We start from the raw sequence: 19010 nt of genomic DNA, 5'->3' as shown, positions 1-19010 counted from the left end.
CTCTCCTTGCCTAGTTCGCAGAGAAATAAAAACCCCTATCATGTTGAAAGCCCTTCGTTTTATTAAAGAAGGAAGAACATTTTTCATCTTCCTCTAATTCTCATACTCGGGCTCTTGCAAGGAGAGCACTAGCTTTCTGGTCATACAGTCGTCTTAATTCCGCTTCTCTGTCACTGTTAAAATCTTTTCCATTATTATGGTTGGCATAGAGCTTTCCCAACTTTTCCTCCACTTTCCGCATAGCTCTGCGAGATTGAGCCCTCCTACGAACACAGTACTGGCTAGTAATGGCTTGCACCTTTGTTTTGGTGGCTTCCCACCAATCCGAGGCAGAGCTACAGAAAGATTTGAGCTCCTGCCATACCTTAAAATGCTCATAAAAAAGGTCCCTGTACTCTTTCTCCTTTAAAACATCTACGTCCAGTTTCCAATACCCAGGACTGTGCAACGGGGACTCTATGGAAACTGTAGCCTCTACCATCAAATGGTCCGTCGGCCAATGAGAAGAGAGGTGAACCCGTTTAAAAACAACAGAGTCGGAAGCTAAAATATAATCCAGGCGACTTTGTGCTCCTCTACTATTAGACCAGGTAATGCCCGGATGACTGGGGTTGCATACTTTAAAACCATCAGAAAGACCAAATCTGAGCATAAAATTCTTAAAATGTCTGATGCTAACATCCTCTTTACCCTCCAGATATATATTAAAATCCCCCCCAATTATTAAGTGTCTATTACAGACACAAAAGGGGGTCAACTCTTCTAAGAGAGATATGCAGGATGTGGCCTCTACTGGAGCGTAGACACACATCGCACGGGTGCGTTGTCCCTTCCAGGTGGCGTCCACTTCCAATACTCTACCCTGTAGAACTGTAAACGTGCTTACATTCTCAAAACTTCGTTCTCCGAAAAGAATGCCTACACCTGTTGAGTGGACGCAACCCACACTCCAGTATGATCTATCTTTCCTCCAACCTGAAGAGAAAACGGCCACATCCCGCTGGTCTCGAAGATGAACTTCCTGCAAAAAACATAACTGGAAGGCAGAGGATGCAAGTCTATCAAACACACCCACACACATTTTCTGAACCGCTCGTCCCATACGGGGTTGCGGGGAACCGGAGCCTACCCGGCAACACAGGGCGTAAGGCCGGAGGGGGAGGAGACACACCGAGGACGGGACGCCAGTCCATTGCAAGGCACCCCAAGCAGGATTCGAACCCCAGACCCACTGAAGAGCAGGACCCGGTCCAACCCACTGCGCCCCCTGCCTATCAAACATTGCTGCTCTTTTCAAGACATTCTTCAATCCTCTGACGTTTAAGGTTAAAATTTTAAAATCAGCCATAAAAGGAGCAAATTAAATAATTAACCAACCATAAGAACAGTAAAACCCTACTAAAATTCATTGAAAACAAATTTAAAACAAAGTCATTCCCCTCCCGACATTTCTATCATACTCTGGAAATCTACAGCAACATCTGGCTGCTCACTGATATCATCATTCTGGTCTGAATAAAGAGGGGAACTCATCATACTGTAGGGGGGTGCAGTCACAACCAGCCAATCCGTATGGCTTCCGTCCCCTACCAGCAAACATTGATCTCGGTCCTCCTCCATCTTTGCTGCTCACCCCCTCCTCTTTTCTGCTCTTCTTGTATTCCTTTAGAGTAGGGCCTTTACTCCTTTTCCTATTTGTATCCTTTGGGGTACTCTGGGCTTTGATGGGCATGGCACAGGAAAATAATGTGTCAGAAGTGGGATTTGAACCCACGCCTCCATTCAGAGACCAGAGGCCCCATTTGTATGGAAGGTTTCCCAGCCTTGAGTCTGGCGCCTTAGACCGCTCAGCCATCCTGATGATGCTGGCCCAGGAAGATAATGCTCTCAATCCGATCCCGTTTCCTTAAGCCACCGACGCCTGAAGCCAGTCTTCCCTGTCATGGTCACCCTAGCATTTTCCCCAGGAGTGCCCCCAGTGGTTGAACACGTTATTCACAATTTACCCATAATCCAACTATTTACATTAAACACAGTTACCGCTCAAACTTAAGGTAAGGCGGGTCGTTACAGTGTGCTTACGTTGTTATAATAATAGATGTCGCTGTTTGCCCCTGTTGGAAATACGTGAAAAATCCTCTGAAGAAGAACGACTTCCGGTATTCTAATGTCCATCTTCCGGTTAAAGATGGCGGCGTCACTTGTTCGTCTCGTCCGCGGCGGACTTACGAGGTCCTTTAACAGTAAGGGACAGTTCCTAAATTGAGAGAATAATTTGTTTGCAATGTTTTCGTGTGTTCGATGTAAGGGTAGGACATCAGTTATCACAGTGCAAATGAACTTGAAGTGCAGCTCTTTTTCTTTCACTTAAGTTTTAATTGTGCTAGCTTTGCCTGTTCGTTGACCTTCCCATTCAAATACTTAGCGTAATCTTAGCATTAGCATCAGCAGTTGTACATCCGTAACATTCTGCCCTGTTAATCTATGATTACGTCCTCAGCATTCTTTATTGTACCGACAACGCGGGTTAATCATCATGTAGTGGAAATGAGTCGTGTCGTGTAACCTGTTCAGTTACCAGGAGCTCCTCTGTGGTGTCCGCGAGGTGTGAGGCTACGACGACCGAGACAAGACGTAAGACAAAACTTCTGCCCTTTTCTTTCTACATTTTCAGTGTCTTTAATTTACTGTTCATTTTTCACTCTTCCGTGGGGTTTTTTTGGGGTGGGGCTGCATTGATTGTCTGTCCAGGCATTCAATGTAGTATAAATATATACCATATGAGAGGGTCAACAGCTTCAGATTCCTAGGAGTCACCCTCACTGCCAAACTCACATGGACTGAGCACACAGCACCAAGCATCAAAAAGGCCCATAAACATCTCCACTTCCTCAGACATCTGAAGAAAGCCAGGATATCCACTACAGTCCTCACTGCTTTCTGTAGGTGTCATGTGGAGTCCGTCCTCACAGGGTGTATTACATCCTGGTGTGGCAGCTGCTCCGTACAGGAGAAGAAAGCCTTGCAGAGGGTGGTCAAAACAGCTCAGGAAACCATTAGCACACAGCTACCAGCAGTCGAGGACACCTACACCACGCGCTGCCTCAGAAAGGCGATGCGCATCATGAAAGATCATAGTCACCCAGCACGGGCGCTCTTCTCTTCCCTACCATCTGCAAAACGGCTCGGGTCTATTCGAACCCGCACAGCTAGGTACAGGAACAGCTTTTGCCCCACCGCTGTAAGAGTATACAACACCCACCAATGTTCAAACTTCACTAGAGTTGGACTGTTCCCTCCGAGCACATTGGTAAATTACACTGTCACTTTAAGCATCCTCATTCTCATATTCTGAGTTCTCTGGTTGTCTACTGGTATTATTGTTATTCTTGTTACTATTATTTATTGTCATTGCTATTAGCATTACTCGCTGTCATTGTTTTGTTTGTGCAGTATTTCTGTTGTCTTTTTACATAGTCTGTGGAGAAACATTCAAGAAGAATTTCATGATACTTGTACACGGTACTTGTACCTATGACAATAAACTTGAAACTATATTGTGCGTTGAAAGAGTGTAGCCTGATACAGTATTTCATCAACATTTACATTTATTTTTAGTTTTCTCCAAAGCGACTTAATGTTAATCTACCTACAGTTATGTACCAGTTTACACTACTGGAGCAAGTTAGGGTGAGTACCTTGTTCAAGGGTACTATAGCTGGAGGTCAGATGTGAACCTGCAATATTTTACAGTCTCTAAAGCAATTCTGACCATTATGCTACCAGCTGCCCAGCACAGTGCTAAGATTAATAATGCAGTTTTATTAAGCACAATCTTATGAATGATTTTACAATGTTAACTAGTTGTGTGTACTGGTAATTAAGTAGAATTTTGATTTTGTAATGCACAGCTTAATTTAGTGGCACGGTGGCACAGCCAGTAGTACTGCTGTCTCACAGCACCTGGGGAGAGTGCGAGAGGACATGGGTTTGATCTCCACTCAGTCTGTGTGGAGTTTGCATGTTTTTCCCGTGTCTGTGTGGGTTTTCTCCGGTTTCCTCCCACAGTCCAATGACATGCTGTTCAGGTTCACCCATAGTGTGTGAGTGACAGATGTAGTGTGTTCGCTGATGTATGGATGAGCGAGCATTGTGTAAGTCATCTTGGTGAATAAGGTGTGTGGGCTGATAACACTACGTAGATTTCACTGGAAATCATTTTGGACAAAAGCATTTGCTAAATAAATGTAAATGTAGTGGGTAGAGCAGGAAGTCGTGTGATTATGTACAATAAAGTATATGAAGCGTGTGCCTTGTCTGAAGGTTTACTAATGTTGGCTTTCAAGTTGTCCAGGCTACATCTCTTTCAGCTGTACAGCATTGCTTGCACTAAGTCTGATTGTGTATCTTCTACTCATCTCATTCAGCTACCGTGAGACCTAAGGATGCTGTCACCCACAACCAGCTGTCAGCTTTCGGAGAATATGTTGCTGAGATTCTACCGAAGTATGTTCAACAAGTGCAGGTAGGGGGAGGGAACTCATGGTAAAAATGCTACTGATAATGTCAGACTGTAATGTTTTGTGAAGTTTGAAGGCTGTCATTTTGAGTCTTAGCACCTGCTTTAGTATCTTTTCTCAATGTACGTACCCAGACATGTCTGTTGACAAGTGCCCTGGAAAGAAATGCCCTACTGTATAAATGGCTACATCATTGTGAAAGCTGGAGGCTGCTGGTAGCAACAGTGGTTAGAGCTGCTGCTTTGGCTCTAAAGGTCGCAGGTTCGATTCCCATCTTCAGCTGTAGTATCTTGGAGCAAGGTACTTACCCTGAATTGCTCCAGTAAAATTACCCAGCTGTATAATTAGGTAAATAATTGTAAGCTTGTGATAATTGTAACCTTAACATTCTAAGTTGCTTTGGAGAAAAGCATCAGCTAAATAAGCAGTCTTTTTATTTTACATTCATCACACACTGTCATCTTGGACAAAGATGTCACCTAAACGGTAAAAATCATACATGCTGAGGCTTGATCTAGCACTTGACTTCCCCTGACTTATAGGTTGTAGATTCATATCCTCCTGCTACAATTCAGGTGATGACTCATGAGACCTGAAATGTAGCAGTGTTTTAAGTAGTTTTTTGTATGCTATGCTGCTACAAGACAGTTTTAGTAGCAACATGGGTAACTAGGCAACAGAATCATTTCACTCATCGTAGTTTCCCACTACCGTTAACATTCAACACATAAGTCTTTGTGCTATGAAGTCTTGCAGGACAAATGTCTGTCTTATGATTTTTTTTTTTGCTTCGGTGCTCTTAGAAAATTATACATTCTTGTACACATAGCATAGTTAGGACACATGATTATCTGTCATTTCCATGAGACTTCTTTTGTTTCAAAGGTGACTTGTTTCGATGAGCTGGAGGTTATGATACACCCAGATGGAGTCATCCCTGTGCTCACCTTCCTCCGGGACCACACCAATGCCCAGTTCAAGAACATGGTGGACCTCACAGCAGTGGACATTCCCACACACCAGAATCGCTTTGAGGTGCTGACCCATTCTACCTATACATGACTTTTTTGTAATAGTTTAACTTGAAAAGAGAGCAGCTGGTATTGTTTGGTTGCTTTTCAGCACACAGCCTTGCTGTGTAAAACTGGTCCAGTAAAATAACCTGCTATTTAAATATATCACATTGTCTATCCTTTTATTTAAGGTATTAAACTCTTATGGTCAGAATCATTAACAAGGTTAATTTCTGAGAAGAACTATTCTTCACACTTTGTTTAAAAGTCTGCCTTTATCATTTAACATTGGCTTTTCTTGCTTGACTTGGGACAGATCGTGTATAACCTCCTGTCTCTGCGCTATAACTCCCGAATCCGTGTGAAGACCTACACGGATGAGTTGACCCCGGTGGACTCTTCAGTCTCTGTTCACCAGGCTGCCAACTGGTATGAGCGGGAGGTAAGTCTTCAGCATCACATTTATTTGAAATGGGAAATGGTCCTACAGAGATGTAAGCTTTTACCATACTTAAACACTAAATTATAAACAAAATAAATGTTGTATTTATACGTTCATACACATTCTATATACATTTGTACATTCCATTTACAAGCAAACCTTTGTTTTCAAGGTTTAATTTACAATTTGAAAAATTTGCACCAAGTGTCAGCTTCACTGTCTTGGATTGGATGTTATCTGTGTCTTGTTTTTGTTTGCTTGAACAACAAGGAAAAGGTGTTTAAGCTTATGCAATAGATTGTATTTATTTGATACTTCAGGGAGTATGTCATTATTATAACACTGTTCAATGGTGATGCTAATGTTGATGCTTCTGTAAGGCACAGTCTAATATTAGAGTTTCTGTCCTCAGGTATGGGACATGTTTGGGGTTTTCTTTGCAAACCATCCAGATCTGAGAAGGATCCTCACAGATTATGGATTTGAGGGACATCCATTCAGAAAGGATTTCCCTCTGTCAGGATATGTAGAGGTAAGATTTACATACTGAGAATTCATGCTTTAGAATTTTTGTGCCATTTCAGTTCTACTCAGCTTTTCTGAATTTCACAGTTTTAATGTCAAAGCTGTTTGAGTATATTAACTTAGAATATCTACTTCTCCTCTGATACAAAACAGGAGTGTGGAATTAGAAGTCCTTTTTTAAATGAAGCTGCACATGTCACGTTTATTTGTGTAGCACATTTTCAAACACAATAGTCATTCAGAATGCTTTACGGAAATAAAGACGTAAGAAAGTGCATAAAATAAAAGTAAGCATAAGTAAAAGCACAAATTAGAAATCAATACGAACATTATGGGAATATAGTATAAAGTAGTAAGACATTTAAGAAGAGACATTAAAAGTGCCAGTTACATAATAAAGGTAAAAGAAATAGAAAATAAAACTGTCTTCAGTAAGAACTTGAAAGTATTTGGGGCTGGAATATTCACTAGAAAGAGGTTCCAGTGTCTGGCAGCATAATGACTGAATGCCATTTCATCCAGTTTTGTTTCAATTCTGGATACCAGTAGCTGACCAGTCCCTACTGAGCTACCCGGCTTGTATTCTTCAAACATATCGGTGATATAATTTGGGGCTAAACCATTTAGCGATTTGGAAACAATAAGTAAGACTTTGAAGTCAGTTCTGTAGGAGACAGGGAGCCAGTGCATGGATCTGAGAAATGGACTAATGTGCTCTCTCCTTTTGGTATTTAAGATTCTGGCAGCAGCATTTCGAATAAGTTGAAGCTGTCTGATGGTCTTTTGGGGAAGACCAGTCAGGAGAGTGTCATAGTAGTCCAGTCTACTGGAGATAAATGCATACATGAGTTTGTCTTGGTCCTGTTTAGGAACACAGCCTTTGATTTTGGCTATGTTTTTGAGATGGTACAAAGACACTTTACTTATGGCTTTGATATGGTTAGTGAAACTAAGCTCCTCATCTATTACTACACCAAGATTTTTGACTTGGCCTGTAGTCTTTAGGGCCCTAGAGTCCAGGAATTAATTTAGTTTGAGTCTTTCAGTTTTATTACCAAAAGCATTATTGTAGTCTAATTAAAGGAAATTCTATTGCATCCACTCATTTTTCTTCAGGCACAGGCAGTGAATCTATTGGACTGTAGTCATTTGGCGACAGAGCTAAATAAATCTGGGTATTGTTTGCATAGCTATGATAAGCTATCTTTAAGAATTTGTCCCAGTGGCAACATATACAGATTAAATAAGAGCGAGCCCCAGAACTGATCCTTGAGGGACTCCATATGTCTTGGCAGTGAATTTGGACTCATAATTGCCTATAGTGACAAAATAATCCCTGCCTTTTAGGTACGATTTGAACCATTTAAGGACTGTTCCCGATAGACAAGCCAACCAAGTTTTCAAACCTAACAGTATGTTTATGGGCAACCGTATCAAAAGCTGCACTGAGGTCCAGTAACACGAGGACAGTTAATTTATCTGAATCCACATTTATTCGAATGTCATTTATTACCTTTATTAGAGTAGTCTCAGTGCTGTGGTGTGGACGGAAGCCTAATTGAAAACAGTCAAGGCAGTTATTGACTGTGAGGAAGTTAGTAAATTGAGTAAAAACTTTCTCAATATTTCTCACAAATGGAAGATTTGAAGTAGGCCTATAGTTATTAAGCACGGAGGGATTCAGGTTTCTCATTTTTTGGAGAGGCTTAATAATGGCAGTTTTCAGTGATGATGGGGAAAATGCTTGATAGGCGAGAGCTATTGACTATTTGTAGTAATTCTGATGAAAGGCAACTAAATACCCCTTTTAGAAAATCAGCAAGCAATATATCAAGACAGCAGGTAGGTGGTTTAAGGTGCTGCACTATTTCCTCTAGGGTTTGGGCATGACTGGCATGTTTTGCTTATGCAGTAAGATGGTCGTCATGTCATTGTCTGAGGGAGTGGAGCAAATGAGTGATCTAATGTTTGTAATTTTATTGTGGGAAAACAATGCAAACTTATTACACTTTTCAGCAGAAGAGAACTCAGGAACTGACTGTGCTGGAGAATTAGTTAACTTGTCCACGGTGGCGAATAAGGCATGGCTACTGTTTATGTTCTCATTAATTATATTAAAGAAATAGGTTTGTCTAGACTTGCTTAGCTCCAAGTTAAGCATTCAAAGTCTTTCTTTATAAGTGTCAAGGTGGATCCGAAGCCTATTTTTCTTCCATTTACTTTCAGCCTTCCTGTTGTCACTAACCCCATTGCAGCTTCTTGATTTCACAAATGACGAGCTCGACTTCTGGCTTTCCTAATAACAACATTACATTTAATTAAAATGCCAACAAAACATCCGTCGCTCCACTCGTGCACACTCTGAGACAAGCTCTTCTTCTCTACTCTATCGCATTTTCGCTAAACAAAGAATGTTATTAACGTATGGCCATCTAGTGGCAGTTCTGTAAATCGCACTCCAAATTGTACAATTTGAACTCGCTGCAAACCACTCATCAGCAATAACAATTTGGCAACCAAATACAAACAACGCCTTTCCGCACAACATCGAACAGCAACAACCCAAACAATAAGAGATACAACCCTTCCTGCATTCTCTCTTCTCAGTAGAAACTGCTGAGACGTTTCTCCATGGAGCTTTTTGTATGCCAGATATTATGTTAACCTTAACTGGTGCTATAATGTTAAAAACCCTGATAATTCTGCTATTTAAGTTTTCAAGAAGGTCATAAATGGAGCCTGCTGTTGTACATGAAGACCTAGATATGACTTCCATAAAGAAAACACTAGTGTTTTCATTAATGTACCTTTTTCCCCTAATTGTAGTTTTGGGTTAGATAACTGGAGATGTCAACAGAGCAAAGAAAATACAGAAGTGATCTGACAGAGCTAGATCCCCTTATTTCAGTAGTAGGAATACTGGGACCCATACTGATAACCAAGTCCAGGGTATGACCACGAGAATGAGTAGGACCTTTTACGTGCTGCAATAGATCAAACATGTTAAACAGGGAAAGAAATTCTTTAGCAAAGTTGTCAGTAGGATTATCTACATGGATATTAGTTTTCTTTTTTTCCCCATATTTTATTTGATACCATAAGAATAAAAGTTAAAACCCTCCAATATTTTACATCACAAACACGAAATAACATCCAAATATTTCATCATAAAGACATTTCTCAACATAAACATGATAGCTTATTCTCTCATCCAAACATCTCATTTGACTAATACAAAGAGTGGTAAATATCCAAGTTTAAAAACAAATCTAAATATCCACTATGACAAAAAGACTGGGACTTATAAAACCCTTAAAAGTGTTTTAAAAAAAGTGTGTTGAAGTGGTAAAGTCACCAGTTATAAGAAAGCTTTCAATCCATGGAGATGACAGACAGGATTCATAAAACTCATTGATAAAATTTGACAAGTATTTTTGAGGTCTGTAGACAACTGTTACTAGAAAATCGTGGTCTGCTCTTCATAATGGTGCAGAGATATTAACAAGAGGCAAATTCACCTAGTTATGTTTGCTTACATTGGTAAGCATCCTTAAACAGAACAGCAACACCCCCACCTTTCCTGGCAACTTGAGAAATATTTAAAAAGTTGAAGGTCGGAGTGGCTGATTCAATGAGGACTCTTGAGCTAGCGCTGTCACAAGCCATGTTTCAGTTAAAATCATAAAATCTAGTTGGTGATTAGAAATAAGATAATTAAATAAGAATGACTTGTTGGTAAGTGACTGGATATTAAAAAGTGCTAACTTTAGTTTAAGGCATTAAAAGAGGGCTTCAGGACAGACTGAGTTTGGCGTGAGATATGTTTTGGATTTGACCTGTCTAGCATCTTAAGTTTCTGCTCTGATGCCCTTGCCCATTTTTAACCTATGTTAAACTTTTAAAACTTACTTAGCTCTGCAATCAGAGACTTGGGGCTTCCTTCATGTTTTATTTCAGTAAATTTACAGTATATCCTTGACTTGGTCATAGTCAATCACTCAAGTCTATTCAATTTTTAATGGAACACAGTTATATAGTTACAGTTAGAACAAAAAAATGTGTGTATGCCATAAGAGAAAAAGCTTTTGTTCAACCACATCAGTGCTGGTGGAAATATAATGTGTTAATTTATTCATTTATTTATATTTGGTTATTTAACCCCCCCCCCCCCCCAAAGTGATTTGTAGTATAGTTAACAATTAAAACTGATATTGTGTAAATACAGTGCATCCAGACCCCTTCACTTTTTTCACATTTATGCTCCAGCCTTATGCTAAAATTAATTTTTTTCCCCCCTTATCAATCTACACTCAACACCACAAAATGATAAAGCAAAAACAGGATTTTAGAAATTTTTGCTTTTCTATTGATCATCTCTGAGATATTTGTACACCTTGTTTGCAGTCCACCACTGGTACTTTCAACTGATTGAACATGATTTGGAAAGGCTCACACCTGTCTATATAAGGTCCCACAGTTGACAATCTGTATCAAGCCAAGCCATGAGGTCAAAGGAATTACCTGCAGAGTTTACAGACAGGATTGTGATGGGGTACAGCTCTGGGGAAAGCTACAAAAATTTATGCACCATTGAATGTTCCCAAGTGCATAATGGACTCCTTAATTCTTAAATGGAAGAATTTTCGAATAACCGCAACCTGGCCTCCCAGCCAAATTGAGCAATCGAAGGAGAAGAACCTTAGTAAGAGTGGTGACCAAGACCCAAATGGTCACTCAGGCTGAGGTTCAGAGATCCTGTGTGGCGGCGACAGGAGAAACTTCCAGGACAACCAGCACTGCAACACTGCACAGATCTGGGTTTTATAGCAGTGTCTTTAAGTGCCTCAGCAAAAAACACAAAAAGGCACTTAAAGGACTCTCAAACTGTGAGAAACAAGATTCTCTGGCCTGATGAAACCTAGATTGAACTGTATGGCCTCAACTCTAAGTATCATGTCTAAACCAGGCACCACTCATCACCTGCACAATACCATCCACAGTGAAGCATGCTGGTGGCAGCATCATGCTGTGAGGTTGTTTTTCAGCAGCAGGGACTGTGAAACTAGTCAGGGTTCAGGGAAAGTTGAATGGAACAAAGTATCCTTAATGAAAAACTGCTCCTCAGTGCTCTGGACCTTAGACCGGGCCAAAGGTTTACCTTAGAACAGGACAGTTACCCTAAGTACAAAGCAAAAAACAACACGAGTGACTTAAGGACATTCACAGAGTTGTCCGTAAGTGGCACTGCTTGCTTGCTGCCAAAGGGGCTTCAACCAAGTTCTAAGCAAAGGGTCTGAATACTTATGTCAATGTGATATTTCAGTTTTTAATTTTTAAGAAATTAGCAGAAATTGTTATCCTGTTTTGGCTTTGTCATTTTGTGGTATTGAGTACAGATTATGGGGAGGGGGGGGGGGGATGCTGAGAAAAGTGAAGGGGTCTAAGTGCGCTTTACTTTTCTCTGTTTTTTTAAATCTGTGTTCTGAAAAATTCTGAATACTCATTCTTGATCTAGTTTGACTTGTTTCTGTTCATTTGGTAGTTTTTCATACTGCGGTAGAAAAAGGTGATGTTTCTAGCCAGTAGATGGTATTTTTTTGCAGTCTAACTTGCATCGTTAAACTACTGTGTAATTTGTGTTCAAAAATATTTTAAAAAGGACGAATGCTATGTGGGCATAAAAGTGTGTGCACGGGCAAATACACTCCTTTACATAATAGTCCATTACAATGAAAATGCTACAGAAACTTATATACCCTTTTTTCATACAGTATACTTCCAACTCAGCGTATCTACAGTTTGCCTGTTATGTGGTTGGGGAGAAAAAAGGCTTTGGGAAAAGGTGTGAAGACAGATTAATTAAAAAATACACACACACACACACACACTGAAACCACTTGTCCCGAGCGGGGTCGCGGCAAGCTGGAGCCTAACTGGCGGCACGGTGACACAGCAAGTAGCACTGCTGTCTCACGGTGCCTGAGTGGTGTGAGAGAACGTGAGTGCGATCCCCGCTCAGTCTGTGTGGAGTTTGCATGTTCTCCCCGTGTCTGCGTGGGTTTCCTCCGGGTGCTCCGGTTTCCTCCCACAGTCCAAAGACATGCTGTTCAGGTTCCCTCATAATGTGTGAGTGTGTTTCACTGATGCATGGATGTGTAACCCCTTGTAAGTAGTGTATTTAGGAATGTAGTCACCTTGGTGAATAAGGTGTGTGGGCTAGTAACACTACATAGTATCCGTTGTAAGTCGCTTTGGACAAAAGCGTCTGCTAAGCGAGTAAATGTAAATGTAACCCGACAACACAGGGTGCAAGGCTGGAGGGGGAAGGGGCACACCCAGGACGGGATACTAGTCCGTCGCAAGGCACCCCAAGCGGGACTCGAACCCCAGACCCACCAGAGAGCAGGCACAGCCAAACTCGCTGCGCAACTGCACCCCCCTAGAAAAAATTCAATATTTAAAAATTGCTTCCCCTAGAAGAAAAATATTTTTTCTTCCTTAACAAATAACACTATTTCCTCCCAGCTTGATTTTTTGTAATTTGGTGATTTCATGGAATTATTTAACAACTTAATGATTTATGGCAGCGGTGGGCGTGTGTTGCATTTTTTCTTGGTCTGTGCCAGTGACCCTTGTTACCCTTGTGACCTGCAGGTGCTTCTAATGATGTCTTTCTAGATTTTTGTTGACCTTCCATGCTTCATGTTGGGCCTAAACTTCTGGGGACCTCTTCCCTCCAGGTGCGATATGACGACGAGGTGAAACGGGTGGTGGCTGAGCCCGTGGAGCTGTCCCAGGAGTTCCGCAAGTTTGACCTGAATAGCCCTTGGGAGGTGTTCCCAGCATACCGGGAGCCTGCAGACGCTGGGAAACTGGAGGCTGGAGACAAGAAGCCGGAGAGCAAGTGACCCTGAGATGGCATCCTTGTAGCACTTGGCTCATTGCTTGCGTCGTTACCATAGACGGGTCGCTTTATTCTTATTCCCCGTTATTTATGTAAATAAAGTCTACAGTGTAAAATGATGTGTTTGTGTCTCTTTAATGAGAAACCCTGGAGCATGTTTTTCCAGGATGGTGTTTCAGTAAACATATTTTGAACTGTTTCCTTAGTCCTGTCTTGCCACATTCCAAAGTCCTGATTCTCCAGCAAGTCAGAGTCACTTAGCTCGGCTAAAAATTAAGTAAAAACGTCCCAGCGCGAGCTGCTCTTAACTTAAGTTAGTCTAGAGTATTGAAAAGGGCGCAGCTTTTGGCCTCTTAGTAACACCGCAGACGTTTTTCAGGCACTTGTCACTTTTGCATTCGGGTTTTATTTTCTCGCTCAGCCGCTTTCTAGCCGTTCCTTTCCTTTTTCCTCACCCTCTTAGCGCAGCTGCAAGAATTCGTGGCATGTTTAGTGGAAACTGCAGAGCGCGCGCGCGTCCACGTGAGAGTCCAGCGCGATGATGATGATGTCGGCCGAGGCGACGCTCAGGTTCTGCGTGTGGGTGACCCTCGGGCTCTGCGGTCTGGGGGGGTCCCGCAAGGACACTGGTAGGAGGTTTAATTCGCAATACTAGCGGTGTAACATCATGGCTCTCGTTGTGCATAATTCGGCTCCATAAATTCCGCTGTAGCGATAGAAAGTTTTGAAAAGGGGGGCGGGTCGGTGGGTGCGGGGACAGGATTAGTCGTTTCATTCTGTGTCCGCCGTTCTGTAGTGTTTTTTCAATTTGCATTTTATGCTCAAGATATATTTTTTATGCTTCGTGGTTTTGTCGCGTCTTGGCTTCGATTTTTCTTTTCATTTGACACACTTGCGTTATCATTCTTAAGATGATCATTTGTTGTTCAAAATACACGTGTACACTAATGTATCATTTTATTTGTTGGCATGTAAAATTCAGATCCCGTTTGATATAGTAAATTATTCACTCAGTGTCCCCGGTTCCATCTATGAGCCGCTAATTTGACATCTAGATGTTCGAGTTTTCCTTGACCAATGTATTATTATTATTATTATTATTATTAGCAGTAGTGGTAGTAGATTTATTCTTCCTCTAATGAAGTTCATAAAATGATCTTATGAATCTGAACGTTCTAGTGGAAGGAAGGTATCAGATGTGTTTGGATTGTCTATGTTTCTTTTTTGGAAGTTTTGTCTGATTCGGATGCTAAGGGTTCTGCACACTGGAACGTTTTTATTCTCTAAGTTCTATAAAGAAAGAGTTGATGCAGATAATAGAACTTGTACAGTAACTTGTAAGCAGTATGGTACATACCTTGGATGCAAACTGATTGACTAAGTTGCGAGATTCTAGGAGACGATTCGATGTGGACACAGTAGCGCTGCACTGCTACTGTGATAGGGACCGAGCCCTTATGTATTCATGGAGTCCTTTTGGGCAAGTTACTTAAAAATGCATAAGTTGTTCAAGAGAGAAGAAAAAAAAAAAACATTTGATGAATGCAGCGTGTTTGAAACATGTTCCCTGACTAGTGCAGTTTCTTGTGTGATTCTTCTTAAAGATGTTCCATTTGTTCTGCACGGAGGCCCTGCTAACCAGGGCTTCTCCAAGTCACTCAGCGATGCCAACTTGATGTATGAGGTAAGAAAACCTACCTCCACATGGAAACGATTCTGGAATGCATTCCACACCTTTGTCTCTTTTATTTCTTCATCTACACCTGGTAGGAGATGAGCTTTTCGTGTGGACTCTAGCTCTTAACTGGAACTTTTGGCTGTTTTGATTTGTCAGGTTTGTACAGGACTTTGCTCACGAAGTGATAGAACACCTAGAAACACATGAACAGTTAAAAAAAAAAAATAAATAAACACGCTCAGTTTGGCCTTGTGTTTTCCAAGGATTTTGTAAGGTGTTGAACATTACAAGAAGAAATTAGAAGAAATGTAGTGGCTGCAATTTTCTTAATACAGCCATTTTATCAACATGAATGATTACAAGTCAAATTTGTCATGTGCTTAAATTGCTTTTGTTTGACCAAGCATATTGTAATGTACAGTGTACTGCAGGTTCTCAGGTTATAGGTGCTTTATGACCAGGAGGGGTATTTTCTTTTATATACTGTATCCCTGCAGATGGGCAATGTACTGCACACACACACATTTTCTGAAACCACTTGTCCCATGTGGGGTCGCAGGAAGCCGGAGCCTAACCCGGCAGCACAGGGCATAAGGCTGGAGGGGGTGGGGACACACCCTGGACGGGGCGCCAGTCCATCGCAAGGCACCCCAAGCGGGACTCGAACCCCAGACCCACCGGAGAGCAGGACCCGGTCAAACCCACTGCACCCCCCTGCAATGCACGGCGCAGAATAAGAAAGTCCCATACATTTTTTTATTGACTAAAAACAGAAAATAAAATAGCTGTCATGGCAGCAGAAACACAGAAATAGTACTTTGAGATACTGTAAATACTGTACATGGAGAAACTTAGTACAATACATTTAGCTGACGCTTTTCTCCAAAGCGACTTACAGTGTTGAGGTTACAATTATTTACCCATCTATACAGCTGGGTAATATTACTAGAGCAATTTTTTGGGGAAAGTACCTTGCTCAAGGGTACTACAGCTGGAGATGAGGCTCGAACCTGCGCCCTTTGGGTCCAAAGGCAGTAGCTCTAACTACAGTGCAAGGATAACAATATTATAGTTTGCATTTGCGTGTAAAAAGTTCCAAAAAGTTGAGCAGACATTCCAGAATTCATTAAAATAATGATGCAGGACAGATGTTAGCTTTTTAGAAGAAGAAAATGAGACCCTTGGGTGAATCCTGTATGTTTTTAGGGCACTTCTCGTGCGGTAGCAATACATTTTCTTGCCAAATGTAGAAGAATAATTCATGTTCAACAGCAGAATCTGGGTTATGTCTATCAAGAATATATCTTTTAAGGTAGAGGAAACGGAACTGGATGCTACATAGATATAACAATCTGACATGTTATAGCAATGTGAGATGAATAGCAGCTCAGAGATTTGACAGCGAGTCAATCCACGTTGAGGTTATATTTTCAGAATTTCAGCTGTGACTGCTTGGACTATTCAGGACATTCAGAAATGAAAAACAGATGCTTCTCACATGACTCTCTATGCCGTGACGGTCCTGGCCGGCTCCTCTGCATACTCCTCAGTATGTCCCCACTAGCTGCAGTTTTCACCAAATAGTCGAAAATTTGTGTTGTTTATGCACATCTGGAGGCACCCAGAGTCTTTTACTGGCAGCACCTTTGACGTCTTTTCAAGCCGAACGCAACCAGGAAATTGGCCAGAGAAGTACTTTTGGATTGGCGAAGGCTGTCTGACCAGATGATGGCAATGTGGCTACAGTTTTCAGAATTTTATGGCGCATGTTTTGCCCTGAGATTAAACTAAAACTTCACATCTTTATTTTTGGAAGCCTTTGCAGCTCATCCCAGGTTCAGGGTGACCCAGTGCAAACAATATGGAAATTTGTAGTGCAGACTTTCCTTGAATCTTTCACACCTGACTTGATGTTTCCGCTAGTTTTGTATGAATTTTAATGTTGATATAAAACATGTACACGTTGATGCTGAACTGAAAAATAACAGCCCCAAACAAAATTTAAAATATAAGTCCATAACATCAAGTATAAATTCACAGACAGCTGGGTTTCCACAGTGCAGTGGACACTGAACCGTGTCAGTTAATGTGGTATTATTTACATGCCCAAAACTGCAGAGGTGAATGAGCGCCTGGAAAGGAGGTTGTCTTTTAGTTAATCCAAAGAGTTAAACGTCCAACAGAATATACCGTTGTTCCCGCAGTCCGATCCACATCCTCTTCCTTGCAACCGATCTGAAGGAAAATTTCACAGTCAATTGTCTCTCAGCCAGTTTCGCTCTAACAGGCGTAGCTGTTTCATCGTTAGGCAGAAGAGGGGTATAATTAACTTAATGAGGAAAGATGCTCCCCTGTGGTTTCTTTTGGAAACTGGCAGCTTTTAGGGATGAGACTTTTCATCTGTAAACTGGAAAAACTCCACCTGTCTGCTCGGATTCCTTTTCGAAATGTTTATGTTCCAGGGATACCTTGACTCTGAGATATATGATCGGCTTTGCACCTGTTTTATGTCAGTTTTGCTGTTTTGGGCTTACAGCAAAGCATGCTGTTAATTTTAAGCAAGGCTCTTTATTTCAGCTATTGCACACGAAGCTACTTTAAATAATGTAGCCTTTTTGTACAGCTGGGTAATCTTTATTTACTTTTATTATCTGTTCAGGGTAAGTACCTTTGCTCAAGGGGAGATGTGAATCCCATTAAAGATAGTGCTGTACTCAATATGCCACTTGCTGCCCTGTGGGCAGGACGGAAAAAAGTAGTGTGACTGCCCACCTAAAGATGAGTTTCAAAAGTCTTGGTTAGTAAATTATTAGGTTTAGGTTTAAATGTCGGGAGGCATGCATACAATATGCTGTCTTAAATGAATAAATTATGTATTTCAATGAAAAATCTTCATGCAATTAAAATCACATATTCGTTATTTTATTTTGTTACTTTCATCTAAAGCAGCTGACAGTGTTAAAGTTTACAGATCTGAATACTTTACTGGCCATAATCGCGTTCAGTGTCTCTCACATAATTTCTATAAATGACTCTTCGTTTATCCGAAAGCACACCACATAACACATGCAAGTGACAGGGAGATTTAATGTTTGACATTTGTGTTTGTTTCACACCTGCCCACCCACTCACCCCAGTTTCTGCTGGGTGGCCTGATGATTGATGCAGATGACAACGTCTACCTGCTTGACCATGAGCTGGCTTCGATGCGCCAAGGCCGCGCCTTCATCGCCTACTTTAATGACAATGTGCCCAAGACCCTCATTGGCATGGAGAGGCTGCTAACCTCAGTCGAGGCCCGGAAAAAGGTGCTGGACCCACTGCGTTTCGAGACCCTTGTCCTGGGGGCTGTGTACTCTGCATACCAGATGCGCAGGCAGACATCTGAGGATGTTCAGCAGGCCTGGGGTGGGGTCTTAGCCCGACTGGCCAACACTACCCTCCACGACTTGCGCACCAATGCCATCTCCAATTAGTTACCATTATTCACAGTTCCCCTTTCCATTTTTTTTGAAATCCTACTTAGCCAACTGCAAGGATTATTTTGAAAGCAATTTTAATTTAATTGATATCATCTGAAAAATAGTCAGCAATATAAAATATGCCAGAGCTCCAGGACCAACTGTAACAGAAGAGTGATTTTAGATATGGCACATGCCTTCTAACTCCTACGTTGTGATAGCATGTTTGTTTTGTGTTAATAATTTTACAGTACAGTTAGTAATTTTACAGCCTTAGCTTGATCTAATAACCTACTCTCACGTCCATGCCTACAACTCAACCGACAACACCTGACTCTGGTCCAGCACCTGACTAACTGCTCACCCTTTAAAAGACCCTCCTCAGCTCCCATACCTTTGCGGAATCTCGTCAGAGACAAGCGCCCTCCTTCGTGACGTCCAGTTCACACGCAACCCTTGTTCTCAGT

At 41.4% G+C, this 19010-nt stretch overlaps 2 protein-coding genes across 3 annotated transcripts; both read left to right on the top strand.

The window, feature by feature from the left end:
• The first annotated feature begins 2145 nt into the window (after positions 1–2145).
• ndufs3 (NADH:ubiquinone oxidoreductase core subunit S3) lies at positions 2146–13510 on the top strand. Of its 2 annotated transcripts, none has more exons than XM_018743409.2 (7): positions 2146–2243; positions 2575–2634; positions 4428–4525; positions 5406–5555; positions 5850–5975; positions 6388–6507; positions 13241–13510. In XM_018743409.2, exons 1-7 carry the CDS (start codon positions 2168–2170, stop codon positions 13406–13408), a joined length of 798 nt encoding a protein of 265 aa, XP_018598925.1. In that variant the 5' UTR covers positions 2146–2167; the 3' UTR covers positions 13409–13510. The 2 variants fall into 2 exon arrangements, with proteins under 2 accessions (XP_018598925.1, XP_018598924.1); XM_018743408.2 differs by having other exon boundaries at positions 2153–2244; positions 2567–2634.
• Positions 13511–13943: 433 nt separating this feature from the next.
• Positions 13944–18915, top strand: LOC114910978 (protein FAM180A). Its single transcript, XM_029253769.1, has 3 exons — positions 13944–14033; positions 15009–15088; positions 18220–18915. The coding sequence occupies exons 1-3, from the start codon at positions 13946–13948 to the stop codon at positions 18556–18558; spliced, it is 507 nt and encodes a 168-aa protein (XP_029109602.1). The 5' UTR covers positions 13944–13945; the 3' UTR covers positions 18559–18915.
• Positions 18916–19010: the final 95 nt, after the last annotated feature.

Source organism: Scleropages formosus, chromosome 7 (assembly GCF_900964775.1).
Source record: "Scleropages formosus chromosome 7, fSclFor1.1, whole genome shotgun sequence".
NCBI classification, from domain to species: domain Eukaryota; kingdom Metazoa; phylum Chordata; class Actinopteri; order Osteoglossiformes; family Osteoglossidae; genus Scleropages; species Scleropages formosus.
Note: the sequence above shows the minus strand (reverse complement) of the source record. Positions and strands in the feature narration are given on the sequence as shown.